Source organism: Electrophorus electricus, chromosome 5, assembly GCF_013358815.1.
Source record: "Electrophorus electricus isolate fEleEle1 chromosome 5, fEleEle1.pri, whole genome shotgun sequence".
NCBI lineage: Eukaryota > Metazoa > Chordata > Actinopteri > Gymnotiformes > Gymnotidae > Electrophorus > Electrophorus electricus.
Genome location: NC_049539.1, coordinates 4,710,568 through 4,732,588, shown reverse-complemented (window position 1 = coordinate 4,732,588; position 22,021 = coordinate 4,710,568). Strand labels below are relative to the sequence as shown.

General features: G+C 44.0%; 1 protein-coding gene across 1 annotated transcript in view; it reads right to left on the bottom strand.

Annotated features, from left to right (window-relative positions):
• Window positions 1-14,669, bottom strand: part of iglon5 (IgLON family member 5) — an 83,334-nt gene extending 68,665 nt beyond the window's left edge. Inside the window, exon 1 of the mRNA XM_027027655.2 lies at window positions 14,040-14,669. Coding sequence (XP_026883456.1) covers window positions 14,040-14,100 — 61 coding nt within the window. The 5' untranslated portion in view covers window positions 14,101-14,669. The remainder of the gene's footprint in view (window positions 1-14,039) is intronic.
• Between the last annotated feature and the right edge of the window lie 7,352 nt (window positions 14,670-22,021).

The following is a 22,021-nucleotide window of genomic DNA, read 5'->3' as shown; positions in this document are numbered from 1 at the left end:
TCGACGCTGGTGAGGCTGCACTGGTTCGGCTCTGTCCCCACCAGCTCCTGTGGGCTAAAAGGTTGTAGAGCAAAAAATAGTGCCAGTGGACCTGGCGAAGAAAATGGATGCTAGCTGGCACCTCTGCATGTGTTATAGGTGGCTGAGTGCTGTTAAAAAGGCTGACTTATGCCCGCTCAATGATGGCTTGGATAAGCTTGCCAACTTGTCATCTCACTTAATCTACGTTGCAGATATTAGCATGTGGTGCTCGCTATTGGATGCCAGGGAGAAGCCGGCATTCACAAAAGGGAGCAGGATACTAGGACGGAAGCAGCTAGTTGTGGAGTTCTCATGCTAGTGACCAGGGCAGCAACGTTGAGTTGGTGGCCATGGCTGAGGTACGCAACCGGCCAGGCAGCCAGAAAACTGATTACACCGCTGCATCCACAGTGGCCTTGTGGAGCGTTTCCACTGGATGCTGACGACTCAACTCCCTTTACTCCCTGCGCAACATCAGCATGACTGGGACGACCATCTGCCCCCTGTGCTGCTGCCGTACCGCTCTGCCATGCAGGAGACAAAGGGGATCAGTCCGGTTTTTTGGATATTCAGCTGCAAGCTCAGGACACTTGCAGGGCTTGTGTTCAGCTGCCTTCCAGGGTCGGAGGGCTGTAGTGGGCTATGCCGAACTCCATTACCACCTTCACGCCATGCATCAACTCACCAGAAGCATCAGGGAGATGCCAGCGTTCACCAAAGATGAGCATGTGAATCGAATCGCACTTCCAAGAGCACCCACTCTCACCAGGACATGCAGGGGTGTCGGGCAGTGGGTAATGGTGGACCTGGCAGGGCCCTTCGAGAGCCTTGGAAATAAATAGGTTTTGGTTTCTCAATTTTATACTCTCTGTTGTAATAGAAATAAAACCAGACTGTTTCTTTCATGATATGTTTTATGTTTTGTTTATCTGTGTGTTGTCTGTTTTGCTGCTTTGTTTTCTCCCACCACCCCTCTACGCCCCTGCCTCAAAAGCAAAAGTGATCTGAGCCTCATGCACACAGATTTATTTTCTTAGTTTCTATGTTGCTGGCTAGTTAGCAATTTAGACCTGGTTAAAATGAGTCCAGGATTGGCGATGGGGGCATTGACTGGATTCAGGTGGGCCAGTCTAGAAAGCGGAGAGGAACATGGCGAGGTTTCCCAGAATGCAGTGTGCCTCTCCACTGACTTTATTTAAAGTTTCAATTTTGTACATATTTTATTTGTGTGTGTGTGTGTGTGTGTGTGTGTGTGTGAGAGAGAGAGAGAGAGAGAGAGAGAGAGAGAGAGAGAGAGAGAGAGAGAGAGAGAGAGGGCGAGAGAGAGCGAGAGAGCATTTGGTTTAGCTGTGTCTTTTTCTTTTCTTAATTAGAGTGTTTAGATATGTCTGCTGTGGTCATGGTGTGCCTGCTTAACACCCCTCCCTGTTTTCTTTGTGTTTGTGACCTTTACTGCTTGTTTACTGGTGTGAGTCTTTTTAAAGACCCTGCAGTTTTAATAAAAGGGCTGTTTCCTCAGCAGAAATGTCTTCACCTGCTTGTTGTTCTGCAGGGATGCTACACTGTGTTTGCCACGGCTTATTCTGTCGCTGCAGTCTTCAGCAAGTTGTATTGACCAGACCCGATTTTACCCAGTGGACATGCAGGGGAGAAACGTTAAAAATGCATGCAGTCTGGCATTCATCAAATAAGTTGATACACAATAAATTATTTCATGTTTAAAGAAATTGATCCCAAATACACGAGAGCAGATTTTAATCAAACCAAATATAAATCAATAGCACAAGCTGTCTGCTTTAACTTCATCCTCGATGGCCATAATACCCACCCACACACACAGACCACAAACGCAGTTAAGCCTCATTTAATGGGTAAAAAGATATAAGGCCTTCGTGATCCATAATTGTGTTTAATTAATTAATTATTTTTTTCAGTTTAGTTGCTATATGTTAATATTGTGCACATAAACTCTCTGGTCTATGGTTGTTTTTAAGGCAAATTTCATTTTCTTTTACTTTGATTTCAATAGAGACTGAGCTCTATGCTCACCTGATAGGGAAGCAGTCATCTGAGATGTGGGTAGTAACGCGTTACATTTGCTCCATTAGAGTTACTTAAGTGACTATTTTGAACAAATTGTACTTTGAAGAGTTGTTTTATAAGAGGGTACTTAGTATTCTTACTCAAGTGCATTTGCATATTATATTCCATTGTATTCATTTCAGATACATTTCATATTCATAAATAATTTTAATTTAATAAACATTTTGTGTTTCCTTCAACTCCTAGTGTTGCCCGAACCTGAACTGTCAAATGCGGGAGGGTTACTGAGATCTAAAGATGATCATAGAATGGCACCGTTCTGCTTCAGTAAGTCAGCCAACTAGATAAGATGAAGTAGACCAATACAACCAAGAGCCAAGGGGAAAGATTCCCGCATAGGATGAAAGAGGAGCCCTCCATTATGGTGCATGATAAAATGTATTAAAAGTAGCTATATCCTGTTCTCTAAGGCTCACATACCCCTGCATGAAGTCAGTTCGCTCTCCTAATGCACATTATTAAAGTGCTGTAATCCTGCAACATCAAGGATATTCTGATAGAAAAACAATAGATAGTAATTTATATAGTTATATAGCTATAAACTTCCCCCCACATAGAAAATCCCAGAAATTTCCCTCAAATTATGCTAATCATAAAGTGATCACCAAACCTAGCTGATATCTACCTCATATCAAAAACCTTGTGTAGCTGTAATACATGGTATAGTAAGTTAGTTAACTAGTCCCATGTCCTGCTATTGGTGGATTACTGACCCTACCAAAGATACTTTCAGGTTCAATCCAATTCAGAAAAATTAGGACCTTACTTGCACTTACCACGTTGACTTTGAATCCAGAGCAATGAGCCAATCAGCCTTAAACAGCATAACTATATAATAACTACCCCATAACCATATAATAACCACCCCATAACCATCTCATACCCAAACCATATAATAACCACCCCATAACATATCATAACCATATCATAACCTTCTCATAACCATATAATAACCACCCCATAACATATCATAATCATCTCATAACCATCTCATAACCACCCCATAACATATCATAACCATCTAATAACCATATCATAACATATAATAACCACCCCATAACCATATCATAACCATATTATAACCATCTCATAACCACCCCATAACCATATCATAACCATCTCATAACCATATAATAACCACCCCATAACTATATCATAACCACCCCATAACCATATCATAACCATCTCATATCAATTTCATAACCATATCATAACCACCAAATAATCATATCATAACCACATCCAGAAAATTCAAACCTTGCAGATGTGGTTTTAAATTAATTAAAGGTACATTAAATGAGGAGATGGCACAACATTTGAAGTTGGTAATAATTTTTTTATTACAATTATGTAATAGGAAAATAGAAAAATAGAAAAATAAAAAATGAAAAATTGTAATAATGACATCATTGTTTTAGTGCATTAGTACAATTAGTAAATTTTTAACTTATAATGTGTTTAAATGGAGAGGAAAAAAAATGATTCAAATATTCCTAGTTTAGTCTTAGTTTGGAGGTTTATTTTGTAGAAGAGAGTACTCATGACGAGTACTATGTGAGAGTAGTCTGGTGCTCCTATATTCTTGTTTTAGTACATTAACCCACGTTAAGTGTTTTTGAATGTCCCCCTGAGGGATAACTCTTGTACTTCTTTTAAAAAAGACGTAAAAGGAGCAGTCATCCATTGTGATGACAATCTTTTGCCACTTGTGATCTAATCATGTTTTTTTTTTAGTTCTGGGTTACAAAAATACATACTTGCAAGAAATAAAAAATGCAGATAAAAATACAAGTATACAGAGCTTGTAAAGTAATCTCTTTGGCCTCAGGCAAGTCATTGATGTTTTTCAGGTTGACTCTGCAAACAATTTTCAGAAAAGTTCTTTACATTTCACTTTCCTACATTCTCAGAATAGATCAAGTGAACAGGAGCTACACAGACCATTTTGGACATGCAGATGTGGAATTGGTGTTTCCATTGTTCCATTCCCATGTGTTGCCTAAATCAGGCAGTGTTTTGCAGTTCTAGTTTGATTAGCTAAATGAGATTCATAGAAGTTACTCACTACTTGAGTAGTCTTTTTTACAAGATACTTTCTTACTTTTTCTTAAGTTCTAATTTAAATGAGTACTTTTACTTCTACTTTAGTAATTATTATTATTTTTGCTTGAGTACAGTTTTTGAGTACATTCTTTTACTTGAGTACAGTTTCTGAGTACATTCTTTTACTTGAGTACAGTTTTTGGCTACTCTGCCAACCTCTGGGCATCATAATGTCTTTTTCATTGAGGCGAACTGACTGTGATGGATCTTGCAGACTTTATCTTTCAGCTCCGCCTGCAAGGTGCTGCACGTTTGCTGCCATCGCCATGGTCACATCTGAATTAAGAGGTCCGTGGTAAACAAATCAATTTTCATCGAAAGTTTTGACGGACATGGCGAGCGCATGGAATAGGAATTAGGCGGTTAGCCCACGTTGTAGTCATCCAAAACAAACAAACAAACAAACAAAGAATAAACAACAAATAGCAAAGGAGAGCTTGGATAGCTGAATTACTGCCATGCAGGCCAGCGCGGACTGGCACACATTCCCTCACTGAATGCTGGCTTGTCAGCTGCAGCAGGGTGGTATTGTGACAGTATTGGCCATCATCAGGGTGTTAATTGACCACTGAAAAGTTTTCATTAGTGTCTGGTCTGATGTAAGAGAGAGGAGCGCACAAAGGTCACTGTCGCTCTGTAAACTGCTTGTTATTGTGGGTTTTGCACTCATTTCTACAGGGAAGGGAGAGATTAAAAGCCAAGATCAAAAGATCTGATTGTGTAGAGGAACAGTGGAGACGTCCAATCTAGAATCCGATCAATAATGTGTGCTTATCAAAAAATGAGGAGGCGGGGGTAGACAACAGCCTTCTTATAAATACAAACACTGCATGTCATACAGTGGTGAAATAACCCATTTCAGTTATATATTACGTAAATTACAGACGCAGTTGTAGGTTGTTTATGCAAAAGTTTATGCCAATTAGATGGGTGATGTTATTCAAACAGTTCTGATGGATTTTAGAAGGACTGCGTGACTGAGCCACACACCAAAGCGGGATGCTTTGTCAACAAAAAACAAACTAGGGAGGAGAGACTCATGAACAATTATATTTGTTAATGAAAGAGAATTTCACTAACCAAAAGTACCCAAACAGGAGAATGTAATTAAGAAGAATGAATGACGCGCCAAAAATCGTTTTTTGGTTAATGACACTGAGACTGGAATACTGAGTGAAATTTTAAGGAAAGCAATAACCTTCACACTGAGCTCCCCATGGATAAATATGAACGCTGGAATGGTACCAAAATCATTCACATGCTCTTCCATCCCCTTCTGAGCTCTTTGGGGTATGCTTATCATGTTCGCAGTACTTATTCAGAACCTCCCCCTGACACGCACATATCACATTAGTGGTATATCCTACCACAACAACAGAGTGCCATCTGACTGTAAGCCTAATTAGACTCATATCACAGCTCAGTTAAATCGTGAAACTCTCACCCTGCTCTCGATTAGAGAAGTAATCGCACCCACCCATCCCACCGTGTTCTTTAGTGGGACATAACAATACAAGCACTGAAGCTGTGCACCGATTAGCTGGAATCTTCCTTCACAATAAGCGGTCCAATCACTTTACAGCGGCGGAGTGAACAGGGCTGTTGCTCTTTTAGCCCACTGACACTCTCTAATCCCCAGCGAAATGTCCGCCTGCCCGGGCCCTTACTGTGTGGCCATGGTGTTAATAATCGGGCCTTTATTGGCGAGGAAATTTTTATCGGCACCTTCGCAGCTGGAACGTGTGCCGTGTGCCACACAGTAGAAGAGCCGAGCTCTCTCTGTGGCTGAGGGCATTGAGGCAGGCCTGCTCAGGCAAGGGCTTCCCTGACGCACTAGCTGTTTATTACTGGGCATTCTGAGGCACTTGCAAATTAGCTGTCTTCCAAAATAATGGGGCGCCACTGACGACACCCGGATCCAAGACCAGCACTGCTCTGCAAAGCCAGGGACTTCGTCCGTTGGACCACACTGATGCAGGAAAAAACGGACCTTTTATTCATTAGCAGGGCAGCGCTGGGCTAACAGCCTAGTTCTGACACATCCCGCAGAAATCGTCAACTAATGAGGACGACCAGCACTTCTCACTGTACTTCCCGCCGCTGCTTTGACAGGGCAGTGTGAGTGAGCAGTTAAACATTTACTCTGAGGCCCAGCAAGCAGGTAGCCACAGTCACATGTAGTTATCGAAGGCCCTCCCACACACAGCAACACACACATGCAGTTAAGACTGCTTCTCTTACGGGTCCGTGAAACCTGTTGGTTATGGGTGTGCATAATGACTTCACGTTCTTATTAATACATCCTACACCCTCCGTGTCTCTCTCTATCTTTGTCTTTCTCTCTCTCTCTCTCTCCCTCCTCCTCCTCCTCTCTACCCTCTACCTCTCCCACTTGCCATCTGTCTCTTTCTAGTTGCCAATCCAAAAAGTAATTTTTTTTTTTTTTGGAATACCAACCGCTGCCACAATATTCACTCTCTCCATCTTTGTTTCTGTTTCTCTCTGTACCTCTTCTCCAAATCCTCTCTTTCTCCTTGCTTTCTCTCTGCTTCTCTCTTAACTTAAACAAATGTTTCACTCCTCAGTCCTAACACAGCTATCGGTGAATGGATGCACCAGTAGCATGGGTAGTCTTCGCATGAGCCCAGATGGCCTGCATCAGCTTTCGTACATCACCCGCAAGATGAATGCATGTCAAAATATAGATTTGATGTTAGCTGCCATGCAGTCTAAGGTGTGCTTCACCACACAGAAAATGGATGACAAGAACTGTGGAAAATGGAGTGCTGGAGTGTCTGCGTAAAGAAACACACTGCTGAAATGCTCTCCTCATTCCACGCACTTCTCAGTCCTGATCTGAGCAGAGTGCAGCAAATTGGGGAACACGTTAGCAAACTCAGCCTTGATGCCTGTTCCCACCCCCCCCCCACCCCCCCGTCTGCCTGTCTCACTCTCCACCCTACCTCCCTCCTGTGTGTGTGTGTAAAGTGAGCAGCTGCTGAAATATTTATTGATCTGTTTTCTTTAGCTTTGTGTATTTTCCCCCAAACCCTCCTGCCCTGCGTCACTAGCTGCAACCTCTGCTCCATTTCAGAGGTGTGGGGCCAATCAAAGCCCACTACAGCGAACTATTACTTAGCATTTCAGCAGCGCATCATTCCACCACACTGCTGGTAAACACAAACCAGTCTAATTGATCTGCATTGTTAAAAGCCTCAGGACCCACATGAGCCTTAATCTTTTAAACTCAGCACCTGTGGGTTCGTAAAGTAAAACTATGTAACTAGTATCCCTTTTTAAGCCAGAGTGGGGGAAGCCTAAGATGTTTACAGACACTAGAACCCCTCTTAGGGGCCTCACAAGGCTGATATTTATAGTTGCCTTCCATTGAGTGTCTACGCTGTGTGACTTGGACATGCTGATTGAGCCGCGGTGCGTCTCCATCTGCTCGTGGTATGTAATCTGCTCCTCCCTTTGAGGGGAGATTTGGTGCCAATCCTGACCAATCCTGGAACAACAGTCACTCAAGGTTGCTCTATTTTTTAGTATCATTTTGTTTTTGTTTATTGGTTTTATTTTGTTTATTTCATTTGACCTACCAATGAAATTAGGTAACAGCTCAAAAGGGCCAAAGCCACTTATTTTCTGTAACTAGCCAAACCATTAGTCACTGTTTTAAAATAAATTCTGGTGTTTAAATATAAAGGTCCCCAGGTGTGTATTTACCCCTTATATGCACTATGGTTAAGAGCCCGGAGAGTGTTACAGTACACGCTGTACAGCTTTCCAGTACATAAAGCATTTGTGCTGGCTCATTATCAGGTTTCATAGAGCAACAGGGAGCTGATTCAATGAGAATGAATAGAAGAACGGCGTTGGAACTGACAGCTGCTTGGAGTTACACTGGAGGGAAGGGGACGAGACGAGACGAGAGGAGAGGAGAGAAGAGATATAAAAGTGGAGAGAAGAGAATGGACTAGAGAAAGGGAAAGGAGGAAACAAGAATGAGAGAGACAGGAGGGCACAGAAGGGGAAAGAGAGAGAGAGGGAGAGAGAGAGAAGAGGGGGAGAGAGGGCAGATGGGCCGTGAGGGGGTCCGGAGTAGAGCTAATCACAAGAATGCACACTACAGCAGTTCACCGCATACTCAGGCCGGTGAAAGTGCAGAACTTCAATGTATATTCCATTTATCACAGATAAAACCTTGAAACAAGGTCACTGAAATCGAATACTGAACTAACGTACTTGAAGTACAACACAAGTGAATATCATGAGGCAGATGAGTTAGAAACTCAAAAAGTGACCGAACTCATACAACTCATACAACTTTTTTTCAGACTATAATGGCCATGTATATTAAATACATCTGGAACTAAAATGCTAGCACTGCCTAGAGTGTCTGCCAGATACAGAAAATGTAAGCAGAGGAAAAACTTGGTCAACTTAAAACTATTTCTTCAGTTCAACATGTCTGAAATTTTAAATGAATGACTTAGCACTGAAGATCAATTGCTTGGAAATTAAAGCTAGTATAATACTGTCAGTAAGCTCATTTAACTGAGTTTTACAACGAGGCCTTTTTACAGCAGTTCGTGTTAGAATAGATTCATTGCTATTAATGTAAAATTATGACATATTTATGACATAAAGTTTTAATAGAACACACCAGAGGAGTTTAACTAATGTCTTTTAGATATGTTGCTCTGATTTTGACAAGCTCTCTAAAAATATAAGTGTTCTTGGACACTTTCTCTGTCTACGCAGGAGTGGAGCTGAAATACAACCTGTCTTTTGGCCTAATAAGTTGCATATGTTCCTAAATACATACATTTCTTCCACCTAAAAAAGTATTGACATTTTCATCACATACACAAGTACTCATGCTCACCCTGAAGGCCCGGAGCAGGGTGTGGCTGCAATTCACACTCACTCCAATCCTAGGTACTGGATACACACACACACACACACACACACACACACACACACACTTACACTCACTCTCTCTGTCCTACACACACACATACAAACACAAACACAGTCTCCAGAGCAAAACAACTCTTTTTAACAACTCAATCCATTGCCTCTGTTGCTTAAAACACAGGAGAATACTTTTTTCCCCTGTCTCTAAGACTTTAGTTTCTCCCTATAGGAGTGTATTGATAAGAGATCAATGGGCGTCATTTACAGCATTCCTATTCCGTGGTGCCGTATGACTATAGGCATATTCACTCTTAGGACTGGGATTTTGAGCAAATTCCCTATGGATATAGTTTAAATTCATCTTGCTGATGGCCCAAATAAGAGTGGCCGCAAAAATTTGTTTGTGTGCCTGTGTGTGTGTGTGTGTGTGTGTGTGTGTGCATGCATGCGCATCCGTTTTCATGTTTATCTGTGTGCTTGTGTGTGTAGGTGTGTGCTGTGTGTGTGCCTGTGTCCATGCATGCATATGGATATATTTTAACCTGTGTGGTGATAATGACTGTGTGTGTGTGTGTGTGTGTGCGTGTGTGTGTGTGTGTGTGTGAGTGTGTGTGTGTGTGTGTGTGTGTGTGTGTGAGTGTGTGTGTGAGTGTGTGTGTGTGTGTGTGTGTGTGTGTGTGTGTGTGTGTGTGAGTGTGTGTGTGTGTGTGTGTGTGTGTGTGTGTGAGTGTGTGTGTGAGTGTGTGTGTGTGTGTGTGTGTGTGTGTGTGTGTGTGTGTGTGTGTGTGTGTGTGTGTGTGTGTGTGTGAGAGAGCATATTTCTCACCCCCATCTGCTTCTGCTTCTACATGAACTCTACCACTACGTGAATGATCTCTCTTCCTCTGCTGCTTGCTCATGCACATACTCACGTGTGAAGATGGGTCACGGGCTTACGCTGGGAGTAGGAGTTGAGATGAGGATGTGGCTACTATTACAGTAATTAAACATGGTGAAAGAACCAGTCCCTTGCCACAAACGACCCGAATTCATTTTCATTTCTCTCAATTCCATAGACTCATAATGACTGTAATTAGAGTAATGAATAATCATCGTTCTACGATTCCCACTTATTATTCTGCATCTAGTCACAGGCGAGGAATCTCGATCTATGGACAGTGAGATTAGTGTGTCTCACTTGCTAGTATAAGAGATACCTGAAGGGTGAAAGGTGATTTTGCCTCCAACACACAATCTTGAGCTCTGAGATGCTATTTGACCCCAGTGGCCTCCCAGCCAGTCAAGATTCCCCCATAAAAGGCAGTTCACATAAAGGTCACTGTTTCATCTCTAAGATGTGCACATGATGTGCTGTTTAAAGCAAAGAAGTTTGCCTGTCCTTGCTCTCCATGGCGATGCCTCCACTCTCCATGGTGATGTCTCGCTCTCTATGACAACACCTTGTTCTCCATGGTGGTGGCTCCACTGTCCATGACAATGCCTCTGCGCGCCGTGGCGATGCTGCCGATCTCCCTGACGACGCCTTGCGGCACCACTGTGGTCTGAGAACAACACAATCTGTCAGTCCTCCGTCCAGCAGGTGCGGCGAGCAGGCGGAGCTCCGGGCACCGCTCCCAGCCCGCCAGTCTCACCACCCCGACCCCGCCGCTGTGCTCCGCCCACACGATGATCTCAGCTAGCCACCTCTCCCACCAGACACTCCTACTCCCCCTCTGGGTCTGACAGAAACGGCGTGCAGGAAAAGCCGAGGGATGGGTGCGTGCTCCGGGCGCAGAGGCGTGGCGGCCGAGATCCCAAGCCAGCCCGCATCATTGAGCAGTCCAGCTTGGGCAGCGTGGATAAGACTGGGAATGTGCAGGAAGCCCTGCAGGTTTCACTGAGGAGGCATCTGTCAGGCTTGGCAGGAAGAAACATCTCCCCCGTCCTCTTTATCCACAGGCCAAAGCCACGCTTCGATTCCAGTTAGGAGCCCTCAAACGGGCTACGAGCTGGCTAATATGTACCATATGCGTTGACTCCGCTTGCCACCCATATGTTATAACAATAAGGTGTCTCACCTGCAGACATATCAAAGCACATGTTCACCTGTACTCTGATATCCATGTGGGGATGTACTGGGTACTATTTTTGGGTTACAAAAATGCACAAGAATGTTTCAAAATGGTTCTTTAGAAAAATCTGGAGCGACATCTAAATAGCATGTGAAAATAGCAGCACTAACACTCATTTATTAAAGGAATTCTTGTGAGGTGACTCACATTCATACCTACAGGGTTACAAGATCAACTCTCATCAACAACCCAAAACTAAAGTTAAGAGAACCTCATTTTCTAAAATTTCTAAAAGGCAATGTATCTTATCACTGCACCCCCAAACGTGGCCTGTTATGCGGCTGTGATGAAAAGAAAATACAAGCGAAAGGTTCCCTTTATAGGGGGATTTACTTCTGGACAGAACCATTTCTTTATGGTTCTATATAAAACCACTAAGTGATACATAGATTTTGCTTTACGTGACAGATGGAACGCTTTTCAGTACCTTAAAATGGTTCCACCTGAATGCTGCCCTACTCCTCCCCACCTCTCCCCACCCCACCTCACCCCACCCCTCCCTCCCTCCATTCCTCCTTTTGCCCAGAGTGTAGGTGCTGCGTCAGCCCCAGCCAGCCGGCAGCATAGATAACGCCATCAGTAGCTTCCCCTGCGAAACAGCTGTGGGGAATCCGCAGTCATGAGTGACGAGCGTCAGGCTGGATGGCAGCGGCACGGTAATAGAGGTGAAAGAGCCCTCTGCATGTCTCGAGGTCCAATTCTTCATGTGCCTGCACTCGTGGTTGACTTGGTTTGGTTGGAAACACTGCAGGACTAATGCAGGCAGACGTTTTGACCTAATTAATGATTTTGCCTGTAATTAGATGGAATGGAAGGTGCTGTGGAGCAGAGGAAGGTGCTGTTGATGAAAGCGGTTGTCCTTGGGCACTGTTCAGGGCTGTCTGTTGACTTCTGGTGTAATTAGCATTCATCGCAAAAACAAAGGTCTTGCCAAAGTATGTGTTCCAACCAAGATGTACAGACCATCTTATCTCTCTCTCTCTCTCTCTCTCTCTCTCTCTCACACACACACAAACACACACACTTGCTTGCTCTTGCTTTCTTTTAGATGTAGGCTTAAGCAGTGGGAGGTAACTGCAAGATGGTTGGGAATTTCTTTTTATCTGTTCTGCCACTATATATATATATATATATATATATATATATATATATATATATATATATATATATATATATATATATATATATATATATATATATATATATATATGATTCTGTTACCCAAAAGCCATACAAATTCTAACATTATATTTGCAGCTTCTTAATATTTTTCCAAATTAGAAGGGTAAGCGTACACTTCAAAACGACAGACATTTATAATTTGTCTCTGTATGCCAGACAGACAGAATCGTCGGAGACGTGAATCCGTGTCCTTTGGGATGAGAGCTCCTGAATTCTGAGAAAACACTAATCTGTTGCGTGAATCGTTCCGTCTCCCATACACTCATCATGTGCTGTCTCAGTAAAAAAACAAAAACAAAAAAACAAACAAACCTACAAAAGTCTGTTTTTTAATGGCTTCCTCCATAAAAAGCCAATGCGTCCCGAAATGACCTTTATATCGATATAAAATCGACATAAACGTAGCATTACCTAATTTACGTTAAATGTGTAAATAGAACACTAATATTTCTTGTTCACATAAGGTACACATTAGTCATTTCTAACAGAAGCACTGTAATTAAGCCGCGATTTATTTATTCAAACCCTGATTTCATCTAGCGACATCCATTTAATCTATCGTATGGTAAACGTTGCTAATGTCCACAGTACGGGCGAAAGACGTTACAGGCAAGACATCAGACTCGGGGTCCTTCGCCAGACTGATTTCGGCTGTGCGTGAAAAACAAAATTATCCCGCAGGGAAAAAAATGATTAAATTCTCATGCTCATTGCGGACTGCTGCCAACCAGCTCAAACAGTGAAATCAAACGTTGTGCCAGCGCAAGTTTTCTGCCCTCTGCAGCATGCCCGTGTTGCTTAGCCAATTGCCAGTGCGTCCGTATACTCCGTGAGATTAATAATAAACAATGCTCGGGAACCAACGTGAGCTTTTGCAGCCGTCTGCACCAAACTGATTCTAGCCATTTAGAATGTTGTCATTCGTAAAAAAAAAAATAATAATAATAAAAAAAAAAGCAATATCGTCGTTTTATATACTGATGAGGTATTTGTGCGCTGGAAAGACGAGCCGCAAGCGCAAATCTCTGGCAATTGCAGTGAAAAAGTGACTTCCTTTCATCAGTTATACTACGCGTCAGAATGCGATAATAACCCTGTCATCCATTACATCTGTAGGTTGCACGTGAAAGTGAAGCGTCTGCATAACACATAACCATTCAACGACAGAATTCCATTCAAGCATTACTCCTGCTACGCCAGGCACCTTCACGCACACATGTACACACCAGTAGACTAATTGGACACACTGACTTGTTGCAGAGAAACGGGCGGCGGTGGGGGGTGGGGGGGGTCTTAAAAGTCTTGATATGCAGCGCTCATATGTTGCGGAATGCAGAAGCGCCGTGGTTGGAGCGAGTCGGGAAGAGGCGCGCTCGCATTCCGGGTAGCCCACTGTCACCCTTCAGCACACGCACGCGCTAGCGAGCAAAACAAAACCTCTGCGCAGACACGCGCGAGTCATTGGCAGGTAGACCTCCGGCGCGTGAGCAGCGCCGCATTAGTATTCGACTCGAGCAGCCCAACGCAGAACGAAGCGAGACGAGCGCGCCCGACCGCTCCAGAGGCGATTTAGCAGCACACAATATTATTGCAACTTACCTTTCGACAGCAAGGCCAGCAGTAAACCGGCAAACGTGCTTTGCAAGATTGCGCAGCTCATTTTTCGAGTGTCAGTTACTGTTTCCCGTGTCGCCCTCGTAATGCAATTCGGTTGTTCTTATTTGTTTGTTTTAAGAGAAAAAAAAGCATAGACCGCACGTGCTTTTCTGTTTCTTTACTCTGTGCTGTAGGGATGAACAAATCTTCCAAATGTCTTAACAGCGGTACAGGCAAGATGGGATTCTCGTGCCTTTCCCCTCAAGTGACCCTCGTGCGAAAGCCCACGGAGAAGAAAGAGTACTTCAGAAACGTTCACAGCGTGCCAAAGGACACAATAATCCTAGTGCAAAAGAAAGCACAAATATCCCTGCACAGAATCCGACGTTCACGCAAAGAGCATCCAAAGAAGCGCAGTGATGACAGGGGAAAAAAACGGTTTAAGTGATGGAAGAAAACATATCACAGAGAAGGCCAGGCAAGTGAAACGTGCGCGCTCGGCCGTTCCGTCCTGCTAACTGGTTCTGCTCCCGTTTTCTTTCGGTATGCGGCGTGATCCGTGGATCAACACTATGTGCATCGTTAACAGAGTATCTGAAGCGGCGCCCACAAGAACTTTGATTGGCGGCTCAAGGAGAAAACAATTCCACCAATCACGCGCGTCAAAGAAGGGGGCGGGTGGGAAAAGAGGCGGTCTGTCCAATCAAAGTTGCAGAATGGGCGGGGTGGAAAAAACTAGGCGAGAACAGCCCGGTAATAATATAAGGTGATTTATAGCAAGCTCGGTATACTGCGGTATTCCTGAAGCAGTGTGTCCCGGGTTCAATCGCGTTAGTAGCCCGTAGTAGCCTGTGCTTCTGGGACCAAAGCTGTGATGCAGCTGAAGAAATTTACTCGGAGATCTGTATTTTCTACACCCCTCGTACTTAAACCGTCCTACACAGTTAATTGTATAAATGATCCCGTATATAAGGCACAAACGAAAGGACTGTACTGAGATTGTAGCCTGCCGTCAGTTTCTTCGTAGTTCTTGTTTGACAGCCGCCCGATTGTGTCTCTGCAAGGTCAATCGGTCGAGAGGACGCTCGAGAGCTGGGCCCGAGTGATGACAACATGAACGAAGAGCAGGAATTTGGAACAAGTTCTGAATCTTAATAAGAGAAACTTGAATGACACCCATCAAGCTTATGCAGATGTTCAATAGACAAACGCGCCCAGGGATGGGTCTTGTTTACATAGCACTTCGTAGAGAATACAATGTGCATTAATTATTTTCAAGCTAGTGCCTGTGCCGTAGAGAAAGTCAGTAACGCATATGCATTGCCCCAGGTCAGAATCTTTTGTGGAAGACAGTTCTAGTTAATCTAGCCTGGAGCAAACCAACACACCAGTAATGAAGTTCCAGCAAAGGACAAGTTACACTCGTACAAACTGTAATTTGTTCACTTGTAACTATTTTTTGAAATCTATTTTAATCGATTATTTTTATACATGATATAGAATTGTATCATTTTCTACATTTAATGTTGCAATGAATGGACCTACTTTTCTCTTTATGCGGCATGTATTTATTTAAAACTCATTTCATTTGTGTTTGTGCGTCTTCCCCCCCTTTACATTAAAGTAATTTCAGAAAGAGGTTTCAAAAAGTTTTCAGCAGAGCTGCCTCCTAACTTCAGTGTCTCAGCAACATTTGATCCAGCATTCTTGTGCTTCTGAAGTGCTGTGTAATCTGTCTGAACAGCTTGGAGAGAGGCAGAATATCCTGAGAAATGCCTTTTGAAGCATCCCTCCAACTGTCAGTCTGTCTCTGTTTCCTGTACAGACATTTTGCTTGATCGCGTTGAATTCTCCATTAAGTCTTTACACTCACTGACACCCAGCTAGTCTAGTCAGCCACCAGACACCTCGTCAAAGACAAAGGAAAGCATCACAAAAAAATTAACCAAAGCAAGATGTTTCACTCGTGTTATAGTAAAGCTCTTAATTTCTCATGTTTGAATGGGTCTTTGGTATGCTAGAGGTGCATGAGGACCTTGAGCCAGGAAGCAAGAAGAAGCTTTGCACATTATTAAAACACCTCCAGGCAGAACACGCCCAGTGCTCCTCAGCTGAAACCTGTAGGAGAATTGCTTTTGGTGTTTGGTGGAATTCTGCCAGGAACATCCTGGAGTTTTGGCTGACCCCAAAGAGCTCCAACAAAACCAGGGAAGCTTCTGCAATTTCATTGTTCATGTTTTATGTTTTATTTAATTGTTCAGTCATGATTCACCTTTTCCATCGACACTGGACTACAGTGGAAGGATAAATATATATATAAAGGATACAGGTAGAACTTGTTGGTCTCAAACAATCTGTTACATACTATTTCCCATCATCGCATCTCCCACAATTCTCTTCTGTGGCCTCATCATTTGGACCTTGAAAGGAATATGGTTAACACTTTCAAAACTATATAAAATGTATGCTGAGAGCTCACAAAGACAGAGTGGTTAAGAAAACTACAAATCTCACAGAAAATTAAAGTCGTTTTAATTTTAAAATAACTCCAACAAGACCTATGACACGTCAGCAAGAAGACCATACAGAGAGCATGAAAAGTTTCCCATATCAGTGGAAGTTGATCTAACTGATGGATATTATAAATAAATATTAGAGACAGGCTCTACAGTCTTGAGATTACCTTGGCGTTTTCATGCTGTTTTTCCATGTGTTCTGTTTCCAGCTAATCAAAGTGGTGTTTGTCTTTTCCATATTACGATTTAAGGACATGTAATGTTAATGCCAGTAAACACAGACAAATTCAGATCAAATCAAAGAGGGACCTGTCTCCATTAAATATATGTCTAATTATCTAATGTCTGGTAAATTTGCATCGTTCTATTTCTGCTTAGTTTGACCATACACCTAAAAGAACCTTTACTGGATAGCAGTTTGCAGACTTTGCAAAGAACATATTATTTCATTTTTAAAGAGTGTTTGATGTTCCCTGGAGTTTAGTTATACATGAAATATTCACATAATTACCATTTATTTGACTTTTTTTCTTCACCCATTTTAGAGGGTAGGGACCTGAGACTGGAGAGCTGAGACATGCCAGAGGTTGCTTAGTGCAAGTACGGTATGTTCATAAATGCGTAAATGTCCCAAAGGTTGATAACTTGAGCCAAGTTTCAGTAAAGGAGGAGTGTATAGCAGTGATAGAGAGAGAGAGAGAGAGAGAGAGAGAGAGAGAGAGAGAGAGAGAGAGAAGAATTGCTCCCACACTGTTTAGTATGGTAATGTATGGAGATGGTGGCGCAGCTCTCTCTCTCTCTCTCTCTCTCTCTCTCTCTCTCTCTCTCTCTCTCTCTCTCTCTCTTTCTGTCTCTTTTCTCCACACAGTTCTTAAACCCTCCTTATTAATTGGCTTGGCAGAGGCAGCCGACACTCACTTGTAATCACTGTCCCTTAGAGAAGGAAAGGAAGCAAGGAAGACCACAAGGGGGGTAAAGAGAGAGAGAGAGAGACAGGATGAGAGAGAGAGAGAGAGAGAGACAGCAGGACATGGGAAGGAGAGAAGGAGAGAGAGAGATAGCAGGAAATGAGGATGAGAGAAGGAGAGAAAGAGAGAGACAGAGAAGTTCTTAGGCCCAGCGAAAGCATACAGTCTGGCGACTGAAAGGATATCATGGTAATGGGACAGGAAAAAGAACAGGACAGAAAAATGTGTTTGTGTGTGTCGGCGGGGGGGGGGGGTCATGCATGTGAAGCCTGGGACAAAAGGTGGAGCTGAAGGAATAGGCCCTGGGTCCCCTTCAGCTCTGCCCCACCTATTCTCATGGGAATGGGACAAGCAGACACTGGTAGCCTACAGAACAGGAAGGCATTTGATCCCAGCTCTGAGCCCAGGCTTGTGTTTGACATTTTTACACACTTCTAGTCGCTTATGTAAACACTCTCTCCAAAGTGTGTGAAGTAAACAACGCTAAGATAGTGGTGGTGGGTGGGGTGGGGTGGAGGGTGGCGGGTATTTACAACAGAGGAACAATTTACTCAGTGTTAATCTTGTTCACTTTTAAGAGCTGATGCCATGACTACTGTTACCGCAGCCACGATTAAATATGTCATTGCGTCTGCTTTGTTATCACAATTGTTTTTGTTTATTGCTGCTGCAGCAGCATGGCATGCCATTAAAGTAGCCTGAAATTGACAAACTGAAGCTGAATCCACAAAGACAAATACTGTGAAAGGAAACAGCTAAAATGGGGAAAATAGATGGAGGGTATGTGAGAGAGCCAGAGAGAGAGAGAGAGAGAGAGACACAAATAGGGAGGTCTCCAGTTTCAAAGACGCAATCGATTTTGCATTTTTACTTCGCCCAAACCTTTTATCACTTTTAACCCATAAGACAATGTATATTTAATTTTGTTTCACCTAAATGACGCAGTAAATTATCGATATTAGATATGTATGATAAAACACAGCCAGAAAAAAAAAATCTTTAAAGGGAGACAGGTAGAATCGCACACATCCCTGAGAGAGGGGCCTTAAAGACAGATTATAGCTGAAAGATATAACTAAAAGATATACAGACTTAATCACATCTTCAACCTTGTTTCTATCCATAAGTCTGTCGGTCTCTCATAAGTCTCAGTCTCTTGGTCCTGTCATGCGCACACACTCTATCTCCATTCTCTTTTGACCTACGCTTCTCCTTAAGTCTTGTTCATCTGCCGTGCTGAGTCACATCCTCATGTGGGTCACATCTGTAGTGTCTTTGCACACCCCCTGCCTCTGGCCACACCCCTGGCATCTGTCCCTGCCCCTGACCTTTGGCCTCACCCTTGCCCCCTCTCCCATCCCTCGCCTCTGGCCACACCCCTGGCATCTGGCCACACCCCTGTCTTGCACTACGCCTTGTTGCCTTGCCGTTCAGCTGCAGCTCTGATAGGTGTTTGGTTTCAGCGTATGGCGGGAATAATGAGGAGCTGCTTCACCTTAAGTGCCATACAAGAAAAAAATTAATAAAAGACTTGGATCAAATTGATTAAATGTGCTGATGCACCCCTTTACTGTCCACAGCGGGGGATGGCGAAGAGCCCGGCGCGGAGTGTTTGCGGGGGCTCTGTGTTCCAACTCGGCCATAAACAGAGCTGCACGGACGCACCAGGGATCAGGCAGAGTGGGTTTGAGTTGGAGAGTGCTGGACTGCTTAGAGCCTTATCGCCGCGGCTTTACCATGAATCACCAAGGCCTGTTGTTAGAGTCGTTAATGATGAAGTGCAGTTCAGTGACCCCTCGTATTTCATGGTTAACTGCTCACTTATGCCTGTCTTTTACAATGTCTTGGTGCCTTTCATATTTGAACCTCTCTTCACCTCTCTTCACCTCTCCACGCTTTTCTTTCCTCTTCTCCCCTCTTCTCTTCCCACATCCCTCTACTCCCTCCTTTCTCCAATTGAATCCTCTCCTTCTCTTTTCAACATTTCTGTGCCCATTGTCACAGTTGCAGTTCTACTGCAGCAACACTGAAGATCTCGCGTCATGTCACCGGGTCATCCTCACTGCACTGCTGCTCTGTCCGGCAGGGAGTCACGCGACCGTAATGCCACCATAACATGACAAGGAGACTTACTGCAAGTTAGCATGGCTAATCCAGGACTCTAATTGAGATGGTGACCTTGGTATGAACCTAAAGCAAGACAGAAAGCGCGTGCGAGAGAGAGGGATGAGGTCAGGGTCCTAGCCAGTAAGAGAGCTGCACACGAGTAGCAAGGGTGTCGCTAATGTCACACGTCGATTCTTAAAGGCACAGGCGAGGGATGTTTTTCGGATTGATGATAGTTGGGAGATCATTACAAATCAAATTGTGCCACTACAAGAAGGTCACTTATCAACATCTGTCATCTTTTCAAAAGCAGCTGGTAAAAGGGTTGTAAAAATGCCATGAAACAGAATATACACCCGGCTGAACTGTGATTACTTGGCCTTTTCAGGAGCTTATCTACCAGCTCCACCTTTCTTGCTGTAATGGGTTCGTAGGTTGCCAGTAGGTTTGTTCCTGCTGCTGTTTTCCTCTCTTCCTTCGTGGACATGTTTGTGCATTTCGTAGTTTTGTAGTGTTTCGTGCTGCTTCTTATTGTCAGGCTGTTAGCATCTGAAGGGGCTCATGTTCTGGCCCTTCTTCACTCTCCTTCCTGCTCTCTCTCTGACACATAAATGCTTGAAGTAACTGCTGTTGCAAGCTCGGGCAGACGCTGCTTGCACCACTTTTTAATGCGCCCTCTCTCTGTCTGTCTGTCTCTGTCTCTCTCTGTCTGTCTGTCTCTGTCTCTCTCTGTCTGTCTGTCTCTGTCTCTCTCTGTCTGTCTGTCTCTGTCTCTCTCTGTCTGTCTGTCTCTGTCTCTCTCTGTCTGTCTGTCTGTCTCTCTCTGTCTGTCTGTCTGTCTGTCTCTCTCTGTCTGTCTCTCCCTCTCTCCCACTCTCTTCTTCCCCTTCACCAAAGGGGCTGGACGTTTGTAGTGGAGAGTGGTACAAACGACCCTACCATGGGCTGCTCATGTTTAAATCATGTCTTTCAACGCCTGTATTTTTTTTAAAATAGTAAGTTGATGCATTAAAGTTAAAAGTCAAAGTCTTTTCTTTCGGTCCCCAGCTCCACCACATCTCCCTTTTCTCCACACCAACCATCCCCACCTTTTTGATTGCTTCTCTCTTTGTTACAGTCCCAAATCAATTGAGCTCATTTTGGACAGAATTGATTCCAGCATCTCTTATCGTCGACACAACTGCCTGTGCCCGCTCCTCCATCCATCTCTATCTCGGCCCATCTCTCTCTACCTCCAGCCTGCTGTAGCTCATTTAGAATGGCTCTCCTTCCTTCCTGCTCTCTTTTCCCAGCCTTTCCCAGGAGCTCCACAACAAAGACTTGATCCAATGGAGATGGAACACCAAAGCCCTGGCACATTTTATCATATAAAGTGGAATTTCCCATCGGCTGCATCAGCCACTCGTAATATGTGGCAGGATGTGTACCCAGCCAATTCTAGCGGGAGACTGAGCTGGCGGATGATGCTTTTCGGAAGGTTCACTAGCAGGGACAAGGAACCTTGGCTATACCGTCCAGCACCCTGTACATGGCCTATGTCCGGACAAGTTCCGAGCACTGGCGGTCGCTCGCAGGATGGGCTGGAAGAGAATCCACGCCATCCCGGGGAGGTTCTGCGGGGTGAAGTGTGTGATCGATGACTCTGAGAGAGCAATGGTCAGCAAGGGCACTGTGGGCAGAAGTTGAGCAGGGGACAGACAGGAGATCTGCTCGCCACTACACCCATTCAATATGAGTCATCCACCACCAGGAACAGAGCTCGCAGCTGGGGAGAGACCGTTTGCCCAGAAACAAAAATAAAGTTGGATATTGAATGTCAATACGTAGATGAAGGGGAAGTGTCTGGTCTAAAGTTGCAGGCAGGGGCTGCTCCGAGAGCTAACAGGAATAACGGGAACACTGAGCTTGTTGGCGGGACAGCAAATGCTGCTCCAAAATATTCTGAAACCAGACAGAGGCTGCCCCCACTGAAACCTCCCATCAGTCATAGTCAAGGAAGCTGTACCTAAAGAGATCTGCTGTTTGGGTGGCCTTGAGAGGCTCCACAAGGCACTGAAGAGAGATGGAGAGAGCGGGTACACTGGATGCAGCATTAAGTGAAGAAGAGGAGAACCTTGCTAGAGAATGCCTGAGTAAATTCAATATAGGCATGTTTATTTAACGACTCACCCATCGATTTTTATTCAGCTCCTGAAGTCGGGGGGGATGGCTCATATGATTAAAAGCCTGATTTCCTGCTGTTCAGGACGTCGGCTCTCCTGCTGCTGCCGAACTAACTGGTTTGTCATTTGTTCCAAAACAGCCGCAGTGTAAATTCCGGGCAGTGTGAAGCAGTGGGTCGCCCACAGTCACGGAGAGTAAGGGCTTCTCGAGCCATGACATATGCCTTGAGATT